The following is a 25,586-nucleotide window of genomic DNA, read 5'->3' on the forward strand; positions in this document are numbered from 1 at the left end:
GCTTCTAATACACCAAAACCTACTTTGCCATTAGATCGTTTAGTAGTCTAAATGATTATCCAGTTCCAAATGATATTGGAGATGATTATGGGAGCACGAATCCAATTAATTTAGATGTATTGAAGAAGAATATGAAATGGTGACGATAAGTTCGTCAATAAACTACGAAAAACTAAACAAATGGCTAAATGTTAGGAACCCTTAAATTGATGACCATGGGTACATTAGTATATGGGAAGCTAGAGCACAAAGAACAATTTAAATACTACAAATAGATGTTAGCTTTACTAAAAAGCTATCGACAAGACCCATCTAAGTAGACACAACAAAAGATGTTCAATCAAATAAATGTTCGGAAACTAATCAGGCTCAATTTCCAATTTGGTTGTCATGGTACAATTTGTAGTTTTAGTCGTAACAATTTAATCTATTCTCAAGAAACAATCCATGAAGGTAAGTCAATGTTCGTAGTTAGCGGTGAGTTTTCACTTAGTGTAGTGATAATCGCCCATGTCAAGGGATTCAATACTCAACTACTGACTCCTATCAAAATTGCATTGTGGAAACTAAGCCAAGAAGGCCGTTAGTGGAAATTTACCACTTTTCTTGGGTAGAGAGATCCTATTTAATACATTAAGAAGAGATATTAACAAGGCAAGTAAACTCGATAATATGAATTTAGACCACCTACATGCTGGTAAACAAAAACTACCTCGATCGGATTAGAGTAAACAACAATGTTGATTCAGGCCTCCCCTTTCCTTCAAAGAACTCACATGCGGCCAATTTCATACAAAAATATTATCAATCTAGGTACAAATCTTATTCTAGAAACACTTTTCATTCATATGCTAAATGTACCAAAAAAAAAAAAGGTACGGATAATAACTAATTAAAATAAATATACTGGTATTTTATCATTTTTGTCTAACTTGTGGTTCGGTAATAACTATAAAGATTACATAGGTAGTATTGCACACTACATTAGACAAACAGCAAGTAATACATATATATTTAAAGAAATTGAATATCCCCATAATGGGGTTAAAAATCCAAATGGCCATTGAATTTTTTACTATGTTTTCATTAGTCATAAAATTTTAATGATTTTTCAATTGGTCAGTGAACTTATCTAATTGTTATCCCATTTATCATTAAATTTTACAAGTTTTTTAGATTGTCATTGAATTTATCAATTTTTGATCTCATCCATCATTCAATAACTTGCCATTAGAAAATTTAACACACTTGCAAATGTGACAAATTAAAAAGCTGACATGGCACATTATTATCTTTATTTGACAACAAATCAGCCAAAATTCTATCCATTAAAAGCGCTTATAAAAGAATACCATTGAATTTTAACCTCTACTTATTCTATTTACCTGTATTTTTCATTTGGTATTATTGTTGTTTCCAGTTAGTTGCACTTTTATAAGCAGAACTTTGGATGAGAAGTTTTTCACAGACGGCGTCAATCTGTTGACCTCGCAAATTGGACCCTCCACGTGGCCAACCGATAGTTACTCCACGTATTCTTCTCTGCGCACAGTTAACGCATAGTCAGATGTACACGGCCGGAACTAACAAGGGTGGTGGCGGCCGCATACACTCCGATGATTAAGTTAGCCTCAGGTGATCGGAACAATACCAAGATTGTGCAAAATAGTGGGGAGGAGGATATATAAATGCTTGTTATGGAAAGCTATGTTTCAAGAGTTTCATTACATTTGCCTCTTGTCAAACCTTAGGTATTTATAGGTGAGGAGAACAATTGGATATGGGATGTGTGTACGAATCTGACGGTGAGAGGCGTCAATCAGCCGCGTCTATAGAGTGGACGGGTAATTACTTCTCCCGAATTGAGTGGACGTAAAGTTGATATGTCACATTAATTAGGCTCAGGAGACGTCAAATCAATTAAATCTTGAGGGCAAAAAGGATCTTGACATAGATCTCTTTCTGAAATTGACGGCGGATCCTCTGACAGAGAACCTCGGGATGTACTTCGCCCCAGCTTCAGGGGCGAGGACGCTTCGGTCGGCTCAGTAGATTGTCTGTGCTTCGCAGTGCGTTAACAGATTGACAACATTGGTGGTGGCGTCACTTCGGACCACTTCGGATGGGTGTTGAACACCTCGTTTAAGGAGTGGTAGGCTTTCTGAAGTGGTTAAGATAGGAGCGTAACAATATTATTGCTGTTTTCCAGTTAGTTGTATTTTTATGAGCACATTTTTTATTGATTTATTGTTAACTAACGATAATAATGTGCCATGTCACTGTTTTCGTTTATCAAATCAACAAGTCTGTCCAATTTCTAACAGGATGATGGATGAGATAACCACGTGATAAGTTCGAGATGATCTAAAAAGACTTTTAAAATTTTAATGGTTAATGAAAAATACTATACAAAGTTCAATTAGCAATGCTACGTGTAGAGGGTTTTCTTCACAGCAGTTTTACAGAATTCCACTTGGTGCAGTCCTATTGGCAGCTAGCAAAAAATAAAGGTTTGCTAATCGCGCTGTAAAGAAAACCTGTGCGCTTACTTTCTTCAAGTTCAATAGCCATTTGAATATTTAGGACCTTACTAGATGTATTTAATTTTTTTTACTTAATGCTTTACATACACTCGTAATAGGGGTGTGGGGACCACATGTTGGGATTATTTTATTCACGCGGGGTCCACATGCTTGTAAGAGTAGGTAAATTAAATTATGTACACTTAGAATTCTCCGAATATTTAACCCTCAATGTTTTTAATGTTTTAAAAATCATCATTACATTTGACAATGCAGTGATAATTAAACAATTAGCTAGACAACTTAACCCCAATTTTGGTAGTACACTATTTCATGTTCATTGTGTTTGTCATATTTTTAATTTAATTGACAAAGATGGACTAAAATTCATAGAAAGACCGTTAGAAAATTACAATCTCCCTTAGTAGAAACAAGTGCTGGATGATTTGAAAAATGGACTAAAAGCAAGATTGTTTATCAAAGATGTAAGTCATATACAGAACTCGACGAAATTCAATACTGCTATTACAATGATCGACACTCACACGATCTAAAATATGATTTCAAAAAACCATGTTTGACAAATTTCATTACATGTGAGAAAAATTTTAATGCTTTTTACAACTCTACGAACTCCCGTTCATTCGTATAATATTTTGCTGATTGACTTTTCTCACTATTTTATTATATTTTTAATATTTAAATACATATAAAAGATTTTCATTTTTCTAATACTATAGTAGCGATGAAGACTAAGTTTAGAAAATATTGGGAGGAATTCTCTTTATTATTTACGTTAGCTTCGGTAATGAACCTTAGATTTAATATAGAGGGTAGAAAACATATCGTAACCGTAATCTCGAACAAATTGACTTTTGAATCTCTAATTACAGATGATAATTTCTTTTTGAAATATTTTAGAACCCACCTTGAGAATGGACTTCAAGGGTTTAGCCTCCTCTTTCTGGCATTGTAGTGTACAACTCGAACCAGGCGTCTTTATCCTTCTCGAGCTATTTGGTAGTATTTCCTCTACACTCTCATTAAAGCTAACAATTTTCTTTGGAGCTCTTACTTGACTCCTCGTAACTGTCGAATTCACATCTTTTGCTACTTCTTCACTGTTCTTTTCTTCTATATTTATAGAAGTAAAGGCATTATCTGCAACATATTGGATCCGTGTCTCCTCTCAATTCAGAATAAGATAACTAAAAATCTTTATAATAACAAAAAAAATTACTTTTGTAACTAATTTTAGGAAAAATTGCAGTACTGATCCTTTGATCAACCACGAAGTATTTTAGCAGTTTTATCGCCCACTTAAATTATTTCCAACATTTCGACTTCGTTGCAACATTTGTCCACGATGGAAGGGGTTCCATATATGTCGACATGGCATCGATTATTCAATCGATTGGGCCTATTTAATCAAATAATAGCATCTTGGAATTGGATTCGCCTATTTAATCAAGCAACGTCATATTGGACTTGGAGCTCGGCCTATCATGCTCACTTGGCCCATTTGTTTCTTTATATATATGTGAGTTCATTTCATAATAAGGTATATTATTCGAGTTCTAGCCAAACTTCCTCTCCCATTTCTTATACTCATATTTCTTTCGTCCGACAATTGACTTGACTGTTGGAATGTAAACGGTTCTCGAATTTTTCTAGACCCGCGACCTTTGCCTCCTAATGGAGTGTTCCAGTGTGTAATTGATATCTACTTGGAGCTGTCGAAATTCTGTTTGCACATTTTTTGAGGTCAATAACACGTTTATTGGAAGTTAAAATTTACAACCATGCTATATGTACATCAAAGTTGCCACTTAGTTTGGTACCTATGTGAGTTGGCAGATTGTTATACATTGATCTTAACAACACTTTTTTTCAATCAATTGCCAAATTTTTAACATATAGAAGGGTGTCAAAAAAGGTGTACACAATGCATGCACACAACTCGCTTAGTTCTAAAATTTATGGAAACATATATAATAATAAGAAACAGCAAAAAATAGGAAAAAAAGGAAAAATAAAAATAAAAAATTGACATCTTCATCAATCAAATTTTTAGCATATGGAAGTGTGTCAAACAAGGTGTACAATTAGCTTAATTCTAAAATTTATAAAAACATATATTATAAGAAACAGCAAAAAACAGGGGGAAAAAAATTTGACATCTTCCTCAATCACCCTCACACCAGTTCAACGGTGCACCCCCCAACTCCACGCACACCGTCTGCCACCCAACCCCTCTTCGTCCCAACACCCAATTCCAACTTAAACAAACCGTGGCTGATGTATGTTGGTTTTGGGAGGCGACTGATAATAGGAGTGGACGGGGTGACATGGTATAGAGATGACATAACAAAATTTTATTTCTATTTTTTCGTTTGTTTCTTATGTGTCATTTTCAACCACACATTCTACCATAAAATAATTTTACACGTAAACTCAAAATAATTTCTTATTTTTTAACCACACTTTCTTTAAAAAAAATCACTATTCCAAAGCATCTTTTTCCCAAAAAAAAATAAATAATAAATAAATAACATACAGGGGTTTAATCATATAAGGATACAATTGTCCTTTTTTGAATTTTGATTTTAAACCTTGAATGGACAGAAATTATCCATTAGGATAAGCAATGCAATGAAACTTGAACATTGGAGACTGTTCGTGTCAAGACATTAGGTTGGGGACAAATTTGTTACTAACATTAAGATTGGTGACCGATACTGCAATTTTCCCTCAATTTATGTTGTTTCTTTAGAAGCAAATTAACGTAAGATCGTTTTTAAAATTAAATTAAAATAATGCAATTGACAAAGAATCCGTAGAAGAAAAGAAAAGAAAAAAAAACTCAAAATTAATAGTTAGTAATACTCCACCATGAGGGATGGTACGATTTACCTTTTGAAGAACAATTATCACGTAAAGGACCCAAAATCCCAGGCTCTTCAGCAACCTCCTCCAATATGGAATCACACAAAAACTGACTTTGGTCAGCGAAGAATATCCATATTTGGCCTGCAAATGTTCTGAACACTGCTAAACCATTGCACAAAGGGATTACAAAAGGAACAATAAACCTTAACAATCTGCATGCAATTGCCAACGAATGAATTCCATCTTCTTGGATCATCTTTCTTGGTTTTGAACGCAGCCCAACAATCTTATCTTATCTTAGACCAGAAAAATAGGTATTGAAGATGAAGTCAGGCATATTTGCATTGGAAATATGCTTTTCTTCTCCTTAAGCAAAACCAAAGCTAAACCAAGAAAAGGGTTTTAAGCAATGCTTTACCCAAAGAGTGCTCTAGAAATTAAGCAAATAATACCTGCTGCAGTTGTAACTTGGGATTTTTTAATATAGGTTAAGAATTAAGTATTAATGGGTGGTGCTTATAGGAGAAAAGTGAGGCACTGTTTTCTAATGGGTGACGGGAATTGGGATTTTTCTGTTGATCCCGAAATATCACGAGAATACGTAGCCGACAAGCCCCGGCTTTACTCCTGTTCACGTGTAAGTTTCGCACATAACTAGACAAAGCATTGATGAACGTGGCCTCTTCTCCGATGGTGAGGTAGGCACTTGGGCACTTCGACACTCAAATCAGCAATAATAGAAGGTATTATGGGTGTGGGAAAGACAATGGACGTGAGTAAATGGGATCCGGGTTGAAGAGAAAATATCAAGCAATATTATAGGTGTATAGAATTACATTACATTTTAAAGATATTAAGTGTGAGCATATACAATAAAAGGGAAAAGGACATGATGTCCATTGGATGTTTGCCACGTGGCTTCATCCCGATAGCTCATAGGTCACACCTAATAGGTGTAACCCCAGTTGTCCTAAGTTTATGACGACCTTAAATGAACTAAAAAGTGGCCATGCTATTTGCTATGTCTACCACCTGAAAAGTACATAGAAAACACCTGTAACACCACAAATTCTCGGAACTGAAAGCATTAAAAAAATCTTAGTTTAAACCTTTTAATGCTAATCAAAATAAATTGTAAATAAGAAAAATTTTGGATTTTTGAAATATATAAAAAAAAGTAATGGGAGATAATTGTCGACTTAGACAATTATGTAGTAATTTGATTTTGGAAAACATTAGAGAGAATTTCAACAAATACGAGTTGCTCAACAGCAGAAAGAAAAATATGTTTTGCCTAGCAAATGTCAACTAAAATTTATGAAATTTTGACAGAGGCTATAACATTCATATACTTACAACATATAAAAAAATTGGGGTCCCAACGACAACGTTTGAAACACAAAAATATTTTTCAACTTAGCTGGATAGTATTTCCTAAACTGACCCGAAGCAGTCTACTAAAATAGACATAACTTTTTCTCTGGTTAATATTTTGAGGTAATTTCAAAGACCACTACTAAAAGACTCGTAAACCTTTCAAATCTTACTGATTTCTCTCTAAAACATGCACTGTAGCCCATGTTATGCCATTTTTAAGTAGGAGGACAGAATCTTAAAGTTCAATTCTACAATAACTAAACTTCATGCATAGTCAATCCAACATTTCTAAATTATAGTTGAAATGCAATATATAAAAATTAGACGAAATAGACATTTAAACATTTTTAAAAGTATCATCTAAGCGTTCATAAAGGTTTTACACTACTAGACATTTGACTGGAAAGTTAAAAGCATTGCAAATGTTGAGCACTTGCCACTACGCCAAACTATTGCCATATCTCGAATTAACCTGAAAAATTATAGTAGGATTGAGTACCACGGGTAATACTTAGTCGAAAACAATTAAGCAAACGATGAAAAAATATACATTTTCCAGAAATACAAACTTTGGTTATTTGGGTCACCGTCAACTTTTGCAAATCGAATTGGTGATAAGGTAGTCTACTTACTCTCAGGTTTTGATAACCCCTTTCAAGTAAATCATCACTTCATATCTTATTTGAACCACCAAAGGGATCCATTTTTTCATGAGTAATACAATAGCACGTTTAATGCAAATCGAAAACAAAATTTTTTTTACTTCACTTACCAAAGTGCCAAAAACACCTACATTAAATGCTTGGAGTTTGAATACTCTTTTGATTCCAATTTGTAACAAAATGCGGCGTGCTCCTAGACTATCCTTGAGTAATTTTTAAATTCAAAAAGTGTCGTTACTCTATGAAAAGGGTAAGCGAAATTTATTTATATGTATGATGGTTTGTGAGAGAAAACGTGGTTACAGGAGTAGAAGGATGTTAATATTTTTACTTACAAATGCGGTTGGCAGTTAAAATTGAGATTTAAATCAGTGAAAATGGTATTTAATTAATTAATTTATTTTATTTTATTTTGGTAGTTTAAAATAGTTAGTGATGTGGGGAGTGGTTAGGCACTTAGTGGGTGAATGGTGAATGGTATATTTAAATGAGGTGCCTTAGTGGAAAAATTCAATTTTGGGGTTGAGAAAATAACGTGGCGGAAAGGGGGGTGTTGTAATTTGATTTTATTATTTTTAAATGGTAGTTGACTGAAATTGGGATTTAAAATGATTAGTGATAGGGGGTGGTTATGCACTTAGTGGGTGAGTGGCATATTTAAGTGGGGTGCCTAAGGAAAAAATTTCAGCTTGATACGTTGAGAGAAAAAAATAAAATTAACGTGGCTAAAAAAAATGGGAGTCATTTGAAGGACAAAAATCATGTTTAAGGGTTGTTTGGCATATACAATAAATGTATCAAATTTTAAATTTTGAAGGACTTAACAAAGTGGCAATTAATATAAAATATGTGGTCACACACAACGTAGCCGAATCAAATAAAATTTTGTCGTTTATAAAAGATTTCAACATCTTACAAAATTTTCAGACAAACGAGCGCAACATTACTATCGCAACCAAAACTTTAATTTAGACTCTTAAAAAATGTTGTAGTGACGTAGTAATATAACCTTATTTTTGAGTTCTACAAGAAAATTTCTTTTAAAACGAAACACAAGTTTTTTTTTGGGTCACTACAACAACTGTAGAGCTATCAAACCTGTCAAGCGTATGGAATATCCTTAGGATGAAGCTGCTTCATGAAAAATGCCTTATGAAGCAAAGGCCTAGCACTTTAGAAGTACACTGCAACAACTTATGATGCCTTGCCTCGAACGTGAAGCTTTGAATGAGGTGATGTCATTCCGAAGAAATGCCTAAACCATCTTGCCCCTTTGCTTAATCGCTTTGGCCAAAGTTTAGAACAATGAGGTGAAGTGGATTCTAGGTCTTGAATGACTTCTTTCTATTTCTTAGCTGACTGCAACATGATCAGCCTCGTTGGATGAGGTGTAACAATAGTTCCCAAGTTCAGACATGAATATTTATATAAGGCATAAACTTTGGTATGATCAAGTGAATCAAGGCTTGCAAACAACCTTCGAAGCTCAGGTTGGCTGAGGTAATGTGCTAATTGATGTTACTTGTTCAAAATTTGATTTTCGTGGTTGGGGAGGCAACGAAGTTATGGCCCACGTCGTCTACAGTAAGTGACTAGTATTCCTGTGGTACTTATTTTGAGGCAACACTAGGACGAAATATATAGTTGCCTCGTCCAATGGGACGTAACAAATTAGTCCCACCAGTCCAAACATGAATATTCATACGAGGAATAACTTTGACAGTCGATGAGGCCTGTGCATAGGCAATTAGTACCAAAGCAAAATTCTGTTCTGACGGATGAAGCTACTTTACAGAGCCGAAGTGTAGTTTGTAGAGGCAAAGTCCCATTCTTTAGATATGGGAACTCTTCATATAGATGAAGCATAGTTGTGACAGTTGGAACACATGGCCTATAGATCTCGATTCCAATATCGTCCATATATAAGTTTCTTTTACACTTGGATAAAACATTAAACGTACGTGGCCTCCTCTCTGACGGTGGGAAAGTTGGACGTGGACGCTTCGACGCTCAAGTCAGTCAATGGTGAAAGATATTATAGGTGTGGAAGAGACTACATGTGTTAATAAATGAGATCCAGTTGAAGAGAAAAGACCAAGCAATATTGTAGATATGTAGAATTTCATTACATTTGAAATACACTAAATGTGAGTTTATATAGTAACAGGAAGATGTGATGACCATTAGATATGTGACACGTGGTATCATCCCAACGACTCATGGGTCACACTTGCTAGGTGTCAATCCTAGATATCCTAGGCTAATGTGACCTTAAATAAATTGAAAATCCCTTGTTTGGCACCTACGAAGTAGATTGAAAAATTGACTGAAAACGCATGCTGCTGAGCTGTCAAATCTGCCTAGCTATCTTTGAATGAATATCTTTAGGCTAAAGCTGTGTCATGGAAGATGCTTTATTATGGCCCCTCACCTTAGACGTGAAGCTTTGGATGGGTTGATGTTGCTTCAGACGAACTGCATAAACCACCTCACTCCTCTGCTTAATTGCTTCGGCCAAAGCTTATGAGGACAAGGTAACATGGAGTGCGGCCTTGAGTGACCTTTTGCTTTTTCTTGACTGGTTGCCACATGACGTGCCTCATTGGACAAGACAAAACAGTTTCTATATTTTATCATAATTTTACATCACATTTTTAGGGGTTGAACCCCAATCTTGGGGGCCCCAACTGCCTCACCCCTAGAGTATCGTGAGAAAAGTAAATCGCAGGATGTACCCTATCAGGTCAGAGAACAAAAGTTTACCCGTACACTGGTGCCCACAAAAAGTCTAATTTCATATCTTAGGAATCGAACCCTCATATTGCACTGTCAACAAGGCTGAGATTACCTCACTTCTGTCTTTTGCACCACTGGGTTATACCCTGAGAGGCTACGTCACATTTTTATACCTATTTAATGTGGCTTCCACTGTGTAGTTTTCACAAAAATACATCTTTCGGACACATTAAGTCAAAACTCTAAATAAGCATTTGGAAAGCTTCAAAAAAAATTCTAGTTTTCAATAATATTGGAATCTTTAGAAAAGTTTCAACCAAAGTATTTGAAAACTTGAATTAGAAAATACAAATTATTAAAACTTCTCGTCAGTTTTAAATAAGAACTAACCTAATTCAGAATTTTTACAAACAATTTATGAGGGAAGGAAGATAGTGGGAAATGAAAGATTTAAAGATAGGACAAATTCAACTTCACAAAGTTGAGAATAAAAAAGAAATAGATAACTTCTATTCTCTAATTCAATTATCAAATCAAAATGATTTCAAGTTTGCCTTTTCTTCTCTTTATACAAGGTATTTATAGGCTAATATATAGAATCTAAATATGTGAATGGATAAATAAATGAAAACTGAAAACTAGAAACTCTTCAACTCTTAAATGTAATCTCCCAATCCCAAACTGTCACTTTGAACCTTTCTAATGCCGCCAACCAAGCACGAATAGGAGTTTTGAGAATGTTGCGATGAAAACACTAAACACTGCTCAATTTCGTGTATTTCCAACACTACATCTCCCAATAAGACTACGCAACATGGTTGAATATAAGTATCTATTCAAAAATTCTTGCTGGAAAAGAATAAATATTCAAGATGTACATAGTAGAATCACCTTACTTTTGATACTTCAAAATTTGGATTTTGTTGTACTCATATAGTCTCAATCTCGATCACAATTAAAGGGGATCACTGTCCAAAATCTAATTGCCAAGTTTCGTGAATTTTTTGGTTGAAAATATGGTCCTAAGCCCTTTCTAATTGTGTGTATTTGCTTAATTCCACAAGTGTACTGATCATGAAAAATAATAATGATGAATTATAAGTGACCCATAGAGACTATATCTACTACCAATTTTTATTCTAACCCTAGCTTCAATCTAAATTAAAGTAGCATCCAAGGAACAATTCAAGAATTGGAGTTTTATAACTAAAATTATACTAAACTAATCTATGTTTGGTGACGTTTGGAAAGCTCTTGAAATTAAGTAGTTAAGAATGTTATTTCACTTTAGTTATTTAACGTTTATCTAATGTGACATCAATTAACCCCTTATCATGTCTTAACAAACGAATTAATCAATTTTAGTTAGTGATTTCTCTCGAGTAAAACTAACCCTATCACATGCCTGAAATTACTATATTCCTAAGTAAATTCATAGATACATTAAATCACCATTAAATCACCATCTATTATCAAAGAGTAATGCTATTTGTAGTAAAGACTACTAATAGTCGCCCTATGTGACTTACACTTGGCAATTTGATATTTAATACATAGATATGATAGTTATTTTTTGAATTATACATCAAATGAAAAACTGCAAATAGCATTATTCTTTATCAAAATATATGTTACTTAATTCATGAGCTACATAAATATATCTCCTCATTCTCAGTTTGTCTTTGAACCAAGCAATTGATGATTAAGCAATTGAATATAGTCAGAGCACAATAAATAGTTAACACACAACAAAAAATGCTGAAATGTTTTGAATTAATTTAACATTAACCTAAGCCTCTTCATTCATCCTAACAACAAATTATTTACACTCATAATTGTAGAATTAAACAAATAAAAAGATGAAAAAACTTAATTGAACAATGAATAAAGAAAAGAATCCAAGTAACATTGATGGTACCCAAATCTTCAACTCTTCTTCGATGATAGGACCGTAAATCTCCCGGTCAATTGATGATCATTAACCTTAAAATTCCAAATGAAGCCACAAATCTTGATAATTGATAAATATCAATGTGTAATCTTCGCCTCAAAAACGTCTCTCTCGTCTCATCTTCCTTGAATGAATGAAACAATTTTACTAATAGACCTTCACTTAGGCCAGAAATCGTGCCATAAGTTTATAGGAGTCAAATTTAAATCCAATTAGGAGATCTAAATTCTGCCACGTGAATGCCCTATGCGATCGCATCGCTTCAGAAGCTGCAATCGGAAGACCAGCGCCTCGCCATTACTTATAATTCTACGATGCACAACTTTGTGCTATTTGGTCACTAATTTCCAGATTTGTCCAACTTTAATCATTTTTATTAAATATCGTACCTTTTTGTCCTTTCTTGTCCAATACTGAATTTTCTCCTAAATAATCAATCAACAAAAACTAAAGTATATATCACTTGTCAAATATTTCTCGAAATATATATCACAAATTTCATACTGATAAATAGATCATGTGACCAACGAATATACTGGAGAGCTCCCAATATTATACATGCGACAAGAATATACAATAACTTTATAAGTTGAACATCACATCTCGTTATATCGTTATTTTACAACTTCTCTAAGTGTTTCTGTTCCCAACAATACTAATAAAACATACTTAAGTTTCACACACCAATTCTCAATTGTCTTGAACCCCAAAAGGTTAAAAACAATTGCGCGAGCAATAAGTACGCATGGAAGTGTTCGTAAAAATAGTATTCATTTCCGAAGCGAATCCCTTAAATTCAAATCAGTTGCTCACCTAGACATGTCCCAATGCATCAAATCAATCATAATTATTGATAACATACTAAGGTAGTAACATCTAAAATAAAATATTGAGAAATCAAAAAAGTCAGAAGGGCATATAAGATTATTTAAACCACATGATATCACACAATGAGGAAGTAGTTATCTTTCACTCATTTACCCTATATTGGTCACCAATTTTTAATTTGTTTCAAAACGGTCACAGAATCACTCACTTTGCTTCAACAGTTTCTTTAGGAGCACTATTTATCCTCCGTTGACGGAGAGAACAAAGTCGACGTTCAAAAATGAATTCTCACGGAAAAGTCGAACGACGTGCTGGTGGTCTCAGTTTGAAGGTTAAACCAAAGCAATCGCAATAAACTTACCAAAACAATTCACCTTGCAAGTCTATACTGGTGATATATTTATTGAAATTATTCTGCACAGCCTCCTTTCCTCTGCACATTGCATAATTAATTTGACAAAAATTGCAGCATTATTTCCCTTTTCTTAACACTGATACGTCCCTTCCCTTCTGTGATTGAAAACTGCAGGATTGAAGCGAAATTTGGTGGAAAGGGCCAGTAATGAGCTACAAAACTTCAGCTCATATTCTACATAAAGAACCTAAACTTTGATTCGTCCACATAGGCGCCAGTATGCTCCAGGGTGGAAGAGAGATTTCTCGAAAACCCAAATATCGCGTACAAGAACCTGGATAAACATACGAGACATTAACTGTAAATTTAAGTGAAAAAAAGGAATATGTGCAATTACAGTCTCAATTCCAGCTATATTTAGGCTACAGAGACTTCTATGAAAAATGTAACTGGTAGCATCAACCAAGAAATTGGGCTGTTTAGTAACCTCTTAGCCTCTATAAGTTAAGAATATGCATCCTACTCAAAAGCGCATATAGCCAACCACTTGTATTCAATCTTCACATCATACGATTTTTATTGGTTCACATTGTGAGGACTACAGCAATCACTGCCCTATTTTTATGATGCTTTCACCCACACAAACACCAGAATAATTGCTTTTCTTATTTTAGAAAGATTAGTTTATTCTTCTAACTGCATGCCATTTTACTATAGAAGCGTTTAAATATTTCTTTCAATATGAATTGGCATTGTGTAAAAAACCATCATCTAGAAAGATCTATCCAATACTTGTTTCCGTTGGTAGATGGAAGGAGACCAAGTAAAACTGGACGTTAAGGACTCCAAGGAAAGGAATGTGAATGGAGAAACAAAAGGGATGGATTAGTTTACTCATTCTCACCAATTTTCTGTCCTCGACAAATTTATAAGGTAGGGACAAAAGGCCTGAAAGATTAAATTATTGACAAATATTGGTAGATGGAAAAGTTCGAAAAGAAAATGCTCTCTCCATCTATCACGGCTCTACCTCAACCTTCCAAGACACAGCATAGTTTTAACCACCAGAAGCAAAAACTAAGAGCAGCCATAGAGCTTGCAACTAAATCGCCTACCTCCTTATTTTTATCTCCAGCAACAACAGCTCCATTTGAATCATATGCCTCAAACTTCTGCAAACACATAAATCTCGTATGTATAAGATACCTCAAACATAATTGATGAAGAATTAAAAACGTGGATAAGCCAACAATTCTGCGGCTATACTCAAGTTGACTAATAGCACCATCAAACCCCCCCCCCCGGGGGGGGGGGGGGGGGATCCAACATCCATGTAACTAAATCACAATAGTCAAGAAAAACTAAAGAGAGAAGAAACCCTCTAACAATGTAGATCATTTAAAAAAGGATGCAAAATGAAGTAATCTAAAAAAAGAAAAGAACAAAATAATATTACTTTACCATCTAATTCCTATCCAAAAAACCTAAAAAAATAAATGTTTTCTCCTCTAATCTTAAAATTTTTTTGCATTAGATACTGCAGAAGCCCACAAAATACATTTCATGCCTCGGTGTCTTGTTGCAATGGTTGAACACGTGTACTCATGGATTCTACTATAAAAAATGGCCACTCTCAACACAATAGTTGTTGCTAGCATTTGAAAACACCATCTAAATGAGCTTCAAACAAACCGCATGATTCATTTATTAGAAACCGTACCTGTCTAGTCAGAAATTCTAGTGTAAGCTGTATGAACACCTTACTCAGGTCATTCCGATCAACGCCAATCTGTAAAAAATAGATGTATGTTAAGATGTTATTAGAAGGTGGCAGGTTAGTCGTCAGTTAGGTTTCATACAAGGATTAGCCATGGTCATTAATTAATACATGTTGAAGAGAAATACCAAGCTGCCAGACAGAGCGGGAAGGAAAAGAATTTGTGGCCTTGAAGGATAGATATCTCAACAGACTATCAATTTAAATGAGTGGTCAAATCAGAATGCTGGCCTCTGATCAGTCCGTAATTAGTAAATGCATTGCCCGAAAGAAAGCAATAAGCGGATAAAGGGGAAAATACCACTGTTATGAAAACTGGACAGGCATGCTCAACCGGAAAAATCGGGAACCAGGCCGGAACGTGGTCTGTTTACATATAGAAAACCTCTTAGAAAACTGGTGCCGAACCCTGTAAAAGGTCGGTTAAACCTTCAACCAGTTGACCTCGACATGGTTTTCCCAAGTTGATAGGTTCTATAGTTTGGAAAAAACGAAGAAAAGGCAGGACCATTCTTCAAGCTATCTGAGTTTTTCCAGAAATTTACCATACCTTCTTCTATAACAGAAAGGTGCTAACTGCTCAATTTCTCCTTTGTTTTTTTTTTTTTCTTTTCCACTTTCTATTTTTTCCCTTCCTCTCGCTGAAAATTTTTTTGCCCTCAAGTCTCAACTATCGGTGGCACAGTCTCTATTTATCCTAATTCTTCAAATGAGTAAGTGAAGGAGCAGAATACTTCTCATTTAAAAAACGAGGCTGTGGTCCATTACAAGTGAAGATTCACCTCTGTTTCAAAAATAAGGCAATGCTATATCACTTTCTTTTTCCTTTTGAGTAGTAAAACCAAGATTAAGTTACTTAATTATCTTTTTAATATATTTTCTAATTGCACTATTAATTTAGAATAGTTGGACTGCAACTTATATTTGTAATGCTTTATGATAGATATATTTAATCTCTCTATTCAACCAGTTTAAACCCGATTAATCCTTTCAACCCTTGACCCTAACTCTTTTCCAGATTGATGCCCAGCTGAGTTTTCAAAACATTGGAAAATACTTTATCTGGCCTGCATTTAAGTTGCTTTATACATGCACAAATATGATACCCGACTTTCCTAAACTTGGAGAAATGGTATAAAAACAACAAAGGCACTGTAAACTTACACAAGTAACTGCATAAAAGGAAATGAAGCAATAATTTATTAACAAGAGAAACGAAAGATGTAAAGAGTGGAGTTCATTGAATCCGCCAAACTTCGTTAGAAGAGACCAAATTGGCAACCCAACTGAGCCTGTCCCTACTCTATGACACAGGGTAAAGAAAGAGATAGACTGGCCTGCAGATGATGACAGTGTATTTATCTTTGATACTTACCAGTCGAGCTCGCAAAGTTCGTATTTTAACAACAGGTTCCACTAGCTCCCAATAAACATGGCTCCAAACTGTTCCTCTTTGCTTAATCTCATTCTTGAGGGCCTATCTTGAAAGAATCAAGTGACAGATAGTAGTGTTGAATCAGGTATAGCAGTAAGTGATAGCAAATGACAAGAAATGAACTGACACAATATATCCAATGAGGCAGCATTTATAGCATATATGGCACAGATCAAGGAACCTACAGAGTACATGTTCTCCGTTACTGTTTTCCTCAATAGTCCTTTGTCTCCATTGGCCATTTGGGTGTTTATCTGAGAAAATATGAAAGATTAAAGAACAAAAAGAGGAGATAGCGAAATTAAAAATATGAAAGTGAGATTGTGTTATCTACTTATATTCGAGATGACGAAAGCAAACCTCTTTGTATAAATTAATAGCTTCATTGTAGAACTTATTTTTTGAATAACCATACTTCCTTAATTTTGAAATTGCATAAGCACCTTTCAGCTGCAAAAGAAAACTCATAGGATCACCAACGAAGTAAACAAGGAACCTCAATGCCTTCTGCTAAAAATCTCAAATGTCATTAAGATTTCCCACTAAGGTAAGCCAGGAATTGAAACCCTTGGTAGTTGTTCCTTTCAGTCTCAGTTGCTTTTATGTTCAATTTTCAGGTACCACAGAAATGAAAAATATATCATTTCATTTTTACCCAAAGAAAATTTCCCATCATGTGGATAATAATTTGAACATGAATCAAACAAAATTTGTTGCATGTGTATACCTCCAGAATGATATCCTCTTTAGTTCTTTTCCAACCATTTCTGGTGAACCATCTGCATCCAAAGAGGAAAAAGGAATTTGGGGTCACAAGAGGAGAAACCACAGGTGTAATCCTATGTATCTATCAAAGGCAACTTCAACATGTTGGCCAATGTAAAACTATTCAATAGCAAATGTCATTTAAATTGAATGAATGTGAACACTCAAAATCTATTATCCAATCTTTAATACAGCCCTGTTTGGTTGGACTGTGGATTAAAAATCTTGATAAAAATCTAAGTCAAAGTCAATAATTAATTTTAACCACACATTTCATGAGACTCACAACTTTTCACCCACACATTTCATCAAACTTAATTAAAATCTCATTTGTTTTATGAAGAATTATTTCAAGAAAAATTGCCAAAAGTACAGTTGATTGAGCATGTATGGGTGGGGCTTATTTGATGCTTATAAGCAGGGGAGAGAGAAAATATTTGAGAGGATACTTATTATCTCTTGCTTATAAGCACCAAATAAATCAAAGCCTAGAATAGTTCCTCTAAAGTTCTTAGATTATTTTTCACTAGCTAACCAAAATTCCTAAATTTCTTTATGAAGTTCAATTTCAATTTAGAAAATATATTGCTGAACACAAACAAGATTTAAGAGAAAAAACTCCCTCGTAAATTTTACTAACCTTTTCCAGAAGGAGATTGGTTCACGAGGCGCATATGGCTCATATACAATTCCAGGACTCAACATGGAAACTTTAAGAGCCCCCTGCAGAGATGAAGGTCAAAAAAAGGGGTAGTTTATTGGACAGCAAAACTACCAAAAACAAAATTTGAAAACCTCATGCTAAACAGTGAAAATTTTTACCATGCTGGTCCACAAAATAGATTCAAAACTCTGCTGTGCAGGTTTTAGAGAATTTAGAAATTCAACTAGCCAATTTTATTAATTCGAATTTATTATGGCACTGAATAGAACCTCAATGGAATGCTCAAGCTAAGTTGAATTTCTATATGCGAACCGCTATAGCAGCAGCTCAATGGTTACAGAGGTTACATTAGCCAGATAAATTCGTTAAATTACTTAGTATTGAATTTCGGTAAATACCAACAGATTAATGGTTACAGATGTTATATTAGCCTTAATGTTCACAAAACTCTATCCTCTTAGGAATTATCTTTTCCTTTTTGTACATTCAGATAAAGTGCCTCAGTCTTCTATTTTCATAATTCTTCACTCCCTCAATTAGATAAAACGAGGTATATTAAACACACATTCAGTATTTCAGAGTACAAACAATATCCTACATTGCTATTGGTAAATTATTTTAGGGAAAAAAATAAAAAATAAAATTGGAAAAGAATTATAGCCCAGATGGAAGGAACAAGAGAAGCTAGTTTAGAAGCTAAGGACCACTAAGTACACTGTATGACAGTATGACACTGAGGACCTTATTGACCTAATAAACTTGAAGAACTAGTTTAGAAGCTACCAAGCACACTATCAGTGTAGTCGAATCTCCTAGGTTGCACTCATGATTCGAAAAAGATGCAGCCATTAAAACCTCTCTAAATGTGCCAGATGTGCATTTCCAGTTAGACAATGCCAGAAGAAAATGACTAATGGAATGATCCCACACCCCATTGATGACAAAATGGGTATTTTGTACAATTTACTTGAGTGGTTAGGTTCGCCTTCTTGTTAGATTATTCTTGTCTTAATTATATGCATAATCCACAACAAACATGTATTAAAACAGTAGAGCTATAGATGTATGTATTGATGCATATAGATGTGCGCATGTGTGCATACAGATATGTGCATGTGAATGTTTGCATGTTATCTTGACTGTGTAATATCTTGAGATTGAAACTCTATCCATGACTTCAGTTCATAAGGAGTTTCCTTTAAACTGTTGATTTTGAAGCCTCTATCAAACCAAAGGCTCAGGCATAAGGATATTAGTAAGTATAATGTATGTAAGAGCACTAAATTCTTCCTAAGAAACTTGAACATGATAAACCTTCATGCCACAATTCCCATAGATGCCAGCAGTTATATCCAGCAACAGCCGCTACCCTGATTATGTTGTAGATACTCAGTAGGAAGATTCTCTTTCCACTTTATGGGCCCACCTTAAGCTATTTTGATAATCAAAGCCCAAAACTTGACTAGCCAAACAGACAAATGACCTACTTGTTTTTTTCATCTCCCACATTTTCAGCCATTGGTTTCATTGGGAGGCTCGCATATTTTACATCAGCTCCTAGTGCAAGTATAGCAAATATTAACACCCTAAGCTCTATCATGAGATGTAATTGTCATTTATTTATTATTAGAATTATTAGTGGCACGTGTCTATACATTCATGATAATATTCATAAATTCCCTCAGTTGGAAATTTAATAATAGTTAATTAGATAAACCTAAGAAACAAAAATAAAAGGAAAAAAAAATTTTGATAGGTAATCATAATTTTATTAATTAAAAGAGATTACACGGGATGTGTACAATCACTTTAAGCAAGAGAGGAACGACATGAAATTAGGCAACCCTTCTACAGGACTTTTAGCCGAGGCATTAAACCAATTATACAAAATCAAATAAAATATTTCCCTAATCTGCGCTATTGTCTTTGTTTGATTTTCGAAACAGCGGTTGTTCCTTTCTCTCCAAACACACCATGTAATGCATCCCGGGATAAAGTTCCATACAAGTTTGCTATCTTTATCACGAAGTTTTCGCCTCCATGCTTGCAAAATGTCCTCTATACGCCTTGGCAGCACCCAAACCATAAATTGAGAAGCTAGGATATTGTTCCAAAACCAGCGAACACCATCAAAATGAATGAACAAGCGGTCTATAGGCCCCATCCCTTTTGCACATATAGCACCACTCGATTACATAAAAGCTTTTTCGTCGAAAATTATCTGTCGTTGACACCTGCCCCCTTACAATCGTCCACAATAAGAATGCTACCTATGGAGGCAATTTGCTTTGCCACACCAGCTTCCAGGGGAATGAACTCTCCGTAAGTCCCAAGAAGGATCAAAAATAAGTGCGGACAGAAAAGATACCATCTCATGTCAACTTCCACTTGCTACAATCATTCTCTCCTACCCAAATCTGTACCTTATGTAGAGATGTCAAAAACAATGAATAATCATCTAACTCCCAATCCTATAGGCCCCTCTTAAAAGTAATATTCCAATTGTAATTCCCATTATGAATGACTAATACATCACTCACCATAGCAGAAGGCACTAAAGAAATGCGGTGCAAAAAAGGAAATCCTAACTTCAGCGTGATCACCACACCAACAATCATCCCAAAATCTGATATCATTACCATTCCCCACCACAAAATTCAATTTGTCCTGAAAATCACTCCATCCCCGTCGAATATACCTCCACAAACTCATCCCATAGGAACCACGACCCTCAACAATACACCAACCCCCCTCCATCACACCATATTTCTCTATGATTTCTCTCCAAAAGTTCTCCCTCTCTACACCAAATCGCCACAACCACTTACCCAATAAGGCCTTATTAAACAAAACAAGACTCCTAACTCCAAGGCCCCCCATCCTCATAGGCAAACAAACAATACCCCAATTAACCAAATGAAGTTTTCTCTCTTCCCCCATTCCTGCCCAGAGAAATTTCCTTTGCAGTCTCTCTAATCTACTTGCCACTGCAGCCAGAATAGGGAACAGCGACAAAAAGTAAGAAGGGAGATTAGACAGAGTGGATTTAATCAGTGTAAGTCGGCCTCCCTTAGAGAGGTACATACGCTTCCACCCTGCTAACCTCCTCTCCACCCTTTCCATAATACAATTTCAAATATGCCTACTTTTAAACCGTGCTCCTAGCGGAAGCCCTAGATATGACATAGGCAACTGCACAACCCGACAACCCAAAATGTCAGCCAACACCTCTACGTTAGCTACCTCTCCTACTGGAATAGCCTCAAATTTCCCCAGATTAATTTTCAATCTGGACACCGCTTCAAAGCATAATAGCAAACGACGAAAGTTCCTGAATTGTTCATAATCTGCCTCGCATAAAATCAACGTATAGTTTGCAAATAACAAATGGGACACCTGTAAGTGACCAACCATAAACCCCTTTATCAAACCCTCTCCCACAGCTCTTTCAAGCATTCTACTAAAAACCTCCATCACAATAACAAATAGCAATGGAGACAATGGGTCCCCTTGCCTCAATCTCTACTACTCCGAAAATAACCCTCAGGTGTTTCATTGACCAAAACTAAGAACGAAATAGTAAAAATACAAAACTGGATCTACTTACACCATTTATCACCAAAGTCACATCGCCTAAGAATATACAAAAGGAACCCCCAATTGACATGATCATAAACCTTCTGAATATCAAACTTACATAGCATTCCCAAAACCCTCGAGCGCAATCTTGAGTCAATTCATTCATTCACTATAAGTACTGAATCCAAAATTGGCGCCCTTTTATAAAAGTATTCTGAAACTTGGACACTACTTTCCCTAACACCTCCTTCAATCTGTTCGCCAGAACTTTCGAAATAATCTTATACATCCCACTGACTAGGCTAATAGGGCGGAAGTCCTCAATATCAGTCGCTCCCGCTTTCTTAGGGATCAGCACAATAAATGTAACGTTAGAGCTTTTCAAGAACTTTCCACGTTCAAAAAAATAGGTAAGGACATCCATAATGTCTACTCGCACTACCTCCCAACATGCCTTGTAGAATGAGAACGAAAAACCATCCGGTCCAGGGGCCTTTTCATCATTCATGCTAAACACTACCTCCTTGATTTCATCCTCTAAAGGAAAATTTAAAAGTACTAAACCATATTTTTGTGCATCTATAGCAAACAGTCTAATTTAAGTCTCCATCTTGGCCAAAGTGTAACTTTTGCATGAAAGTAAATGTATGTATTGTGCCACTAACATGGAGTTTCTTATATTGAACATTAGTACGTTTACCCCCAAATAATAATAATAATAATAATAATATATCTTTAGACGACCAATTTTATAGTTGACGGGGATGCTTTGGTTCCTTTGATAGAGTATATAAGATTGCATATTTAATGCTAATTGCTCATGATTATTTGCTAATATACAAGGATATTTGGGATTATTAATGACATTTTTCTTTAGCTGAATGATGGCCAATCCTAATTGTGGAGTTCACAATTTTATTATAAAAATGAAGCCAAATTATAACAAAGCTTAAGGCCCATGAGAGAGGACTCAATTCAAGTGGGCTTGACCCAGCCCAATCAGAAGAAAATAGCTTGGGATGAAGGGAAGAAATCAGCACAAGACGTCTCAGAGTTGAAGGAATCCCGAATTGGAAGCATATTTGCACTGTCTTTAGTATTTTCACCATATCTCCCTCGTCCGACGTCATATTGCGCTGATTCAAGAGACATTGGAAAGCTAATTTAACGTGCTACAATTTCTCCTGAAATAAAAACTTTGAAATTCCCACGTTTTCCAAGCGAAAAATGGCCCATAATCCAAGGCTGAAAATATGCAGAATTGACGAGGTGAATTTGGGATAGATTTTTCTTTCCTTGTGAAGATGGCTTGAAAGAAGGGACGAAAAAAGGTTTATGCAGGAAGGAAGAGAGGGGATTCGACCAAGGAGGCTGGAGAGAAAGGATTATTGATTTTCTCTCTTCTTTTTCAACTATCAAGAGGAAGAAGCGACACCAAGAAAACGGAGGAGCAGAATTACTGAGTTTTTCCTTCTTCCAAATCTCTTCCAATTTCTTGATGTTAAACTCTATTATTAAAAGTTTCTTTAATTTTTGCATGAACTAATTTTTATCTTCTAGAGTTGGAGATGTAGCCTAATTATGATTATGTGAATCTTCTTTTACTTGAATTAATTGGTATTTGTTTAGATTGTTGAGTATTTCATCCTGGACTTAATACTTTTGAATGACTGATCAACGTTCAGTTAAGTTGGGATTCAATTTGAGACGGAGAAGTAATAATTGTTTTAGCCTATATTTGAGATACCACAAGGACTCCGTAGGATCGAGATATCTATGGACTTGTGTAATCTTTATGGGTTTTTTTCTTTGTTCTTAATGAATGTTGACGGGTTTATAATTTTCTTGCTTGGATATTTCGTTAATGCTTGAGAAGGATTAATGAATAAATTAGAGAGACTCGATTATCAACAATAAGGAACACTTAAAATCCATTAAATTAGGATATTCACATATGATTAGTTATGGTGAATCGAAAACTCTAGAATCTTATTTCCTTGATTTTAACTCACCTGTTCAAATCTTGTTAGTTTAAACTTTCTGGCTCAACAATTCATTTATATATAAATTGTCAAATAGGTCATCATTTAATAAATTTTTATACTTATTTGTAATTTTTCATTCCTCGTGGTACAATACTCTTGCTCATTCACTTTATTACTTGTTACGACTTGTGCACTTGCGATTTCAACTGACATCCTTATATATAGTCATTGAATGTGCAAGCATCTGAGTTATGACATATTTAATCATCAATGTCTAAACAGTCTCACCCATATGTACTTTCTTGTGATAACAGGAAATTCTATACGCTATAAAATCAGAAAGCAATTGACCAGAACATCGCAGTAGTTCAAAATACTCCATTTCTAGTGAAAAGAGTAGCATACCATTTGTCGGGCTTGAGGTGGAGCTTTTGCTTGCGTGGTAACTGACCTCATACAACTGAAGTTTGATAACGTGGCAGCCTAACAACAGAGAAAAATGTGAATTTAAAGAATTGAAGGCTTAGAAACATGTAAAGAGTATGGAGGGAAAAAACTGTCTAGTTTATCCAGTATCTAAGAATTGGAGATGCATGAGAGCAAAGCACAACTCTTTCAGATATTTTGGCAGTCATTCATCATTTAACTCAACTCAACTCAGACAAGATTTGTGAAAAGAAAAGTTGACATGTTCAACAGCCACGTAACTAATTTCACAGTCCGGAAACGTACCTTCATCAATTGACGTTCATCTGGATCTCTACAAGTCCAAGGAAGCCCACAAGAGCCATTAGTTGCGCAATATGCAATGCTTCGGTAAAAACCTCGAGGAACTAATAAAATGACCAAAAGCCATCCCTCAATATCATAAATACTTCCATAAAGGGAAACAGGCTGAAAAACACCCAGGGTATCCTAAACTGGTAGAATAAGAACAAGACTACATAATTGGTATCAGATTAATATTGTACATTTATTATTCCATGGAAGAGCCTTCTGCACAAAGATGCAAGAGGAATTGCTCCAACATTTAGAATCTGTTCACAAAAGCAAAGTAAAAAATAATGATGAAACACTTCTTGTAATAACTTAATACATAAATACTTCAGAATGAAAAGGGTGTATTAATATTAATAAAAGAACACATTCTACATTGTCAAAATCACAAAAGAGTATTTTTTTTTTTTTCCAATTAAAGGTTTATATTATTTTTAACTATCAACTAGATTATAAAGTTCAGCAAGAATTTCAATAAATATTTATAAACAACGAATTTAAAGAATTAATACCTAATCCATTAATAATTCCACTGGATTTTCAGTAGCCATAAAAAACCTATAAATCTCGCATAAATTTAGTGGAACTTATAAAAAAATTACCAGTGAAGACTAAAGTTGAGTAGCATTCTGAGCTTCTGAACCTGCAAATACGGACAAGTGTGTTCATATATACGTTATTTTCCTTGTGTTAACTTTCTAAAAATGTAGTATGCTTACGAGTAGGAAAATTGGAGAATTTTAACTGCTTGAGTTAAATGCCGACCGGCTTGTAATCGATTAAGGGCCATAAATTAATTTGATTTGAGAGCGCCAGCGAACGACACTGGGCGGTGGTGGTGGTGGCCGGTGAGGGTTTATGAGGGTTTTAAAAAATTCATTCTCTTCGCATTTTTTAATATTGGTCTATATTTTTTAATTTCGTAGCGGTCCCTATATTTCATAGGAATTTAAATTGGATCACTATACTCAATTTGTTTATTAATCCTAGTCCTTACTCCCTTTTGATCACCTGTTTTAAGCTCATTTTAAGAATAAGCCCTCGTTTGATTCTCGTTCTTTTAAAAATTCATTTTTTTAAAACTTATTTTCAACTATACATTTTTTAATAAAGTAATATTACATCCAAATCAAAAATTTTCTTTAATTTTTAACCACACATTCTCTATTAATCTACCATTCAAAATACATTTCCCCCCAAAATGGGGATCAACCAAGGGCTATATTTTGAAATAATATATTAATGAAAAATATGTGGTTAAAAAATAAAAGAAAATTTTGAATT

At 34.8% G+C, this 25,586-nt stretch overlaps 2 protein-coding genes across 2 annotated transcripts; both read right to left on the reverse strand.

Annotated features, from left to right (window-relative positions):
- Window positions 1-3,300: 3,300 nt before the first annotated feature.
- Window positions 3,301-5,747, reverse strand: LOC111408271. The gene is made up of 2 exons (XM_023038053.1): window positions 5,436-5,747; window positions 3,301-3,683 (listed from the first exon to the last, which is right to left on the reverse strand). The coding sequence occupies exons 1-2, from the start codon at window positions 5,665-5,667 to the stop codon at window positions 3,406-3,408; spliced, it is 510 nt and encodes a 169-aa protein (XP_022893821.1). The 5' UTR covers window positions 5,668-5,747; the 3' UTR covers window positions 3,301-3,405.
- A 7,292-nt stretch (window positions 5,748-13,039) lies between these two features.
- Window positions 13,040-25,155, reverse strand: LOC111408064 (39S ribosomal protein L45, mitochondrial). The gene is made up of 13 exons (XM_023037830.1): window positions 25,022-25,155; window positions 24,905-24,945; window positions 24,497-24,562; window positions 24,258-24,358; window positions 23,931-24,008; window positions 17,938-18,020; window positions 17,260-17,311; window positions 16,893-16,982; window positions 16,718-16,786; window positions 16,473-16,574; window positions 15,041-15,109; window positions 14,436-14,492; window positions 13,040-13,654 (listed from the first exon to the last, which is right to left on the reverse strand). Exons 1-13 carry the CDS (start codon window positions 25,090-25,092, stop codon window positions 13,568-13,570), a joined length of 966 nt encoding a protein of 321 aa, XP_022893598.1. The 5' UTR covers window positions 25,093-25,155; the 3' UTR covers window positions 13,040-13,567.
- Window positions 25,156-25,586: the final 431 nt, after the last annotated feature.

The sequence above is a fragment of the Olea europaea genome, chromosome 13, assembly GCF_002742605.1.
Source record: "Olea europaea var. sylvestris chromosome 13, O_europaea_v1, whole genome shotgun sequence".
In the NCBI taxonomy this organism is placed as follows: domain Eukaryota; kingdom Viridiplantae; phylum Streptophyta; class Magnoliopsida; order Lamiales; family Oleaceae; genus Olea; species Olea europaea.

Bases quoted from the DNA above. Each gene is read 5' to 3' on its own strand.
- LOC111408271 (XM_023038053.1), bottom strand. From the start codon at position 5,667: ATGATCCAAGAAGATGGAATTCATTCGTTGGCAATTGCATGCAGATTG. The intron at 3,684-5,435 runs GTAAATCGTACC...AATATGTTGCAG, and splicing joins TGATAATTGTTCTTCAAAAG to ATAATGCCTTTACTTCTATA.
- LOC111408064 (XM_023037830.1), bottom strand. From the start codon at position 25,092: ATGGCCCTTAATCGATTACAAGCCGGTCGGCATTTAACTCAAGCAGTT. The intron at 24,359-24,496 runs GTACAATATTAA...TCATTTTATTAG, and splicing joins TCTTCCATGGAATAATAAAT to TTCCTCGAGGTTTTTACCGA. The intron at 15,110-16,472 runs GTAAGTATCAAA...TATTTTTTACAG, and splicing joins GAACTTTGCGAGCTCGACTG to ATTGGCGTTGATCGGAATGA.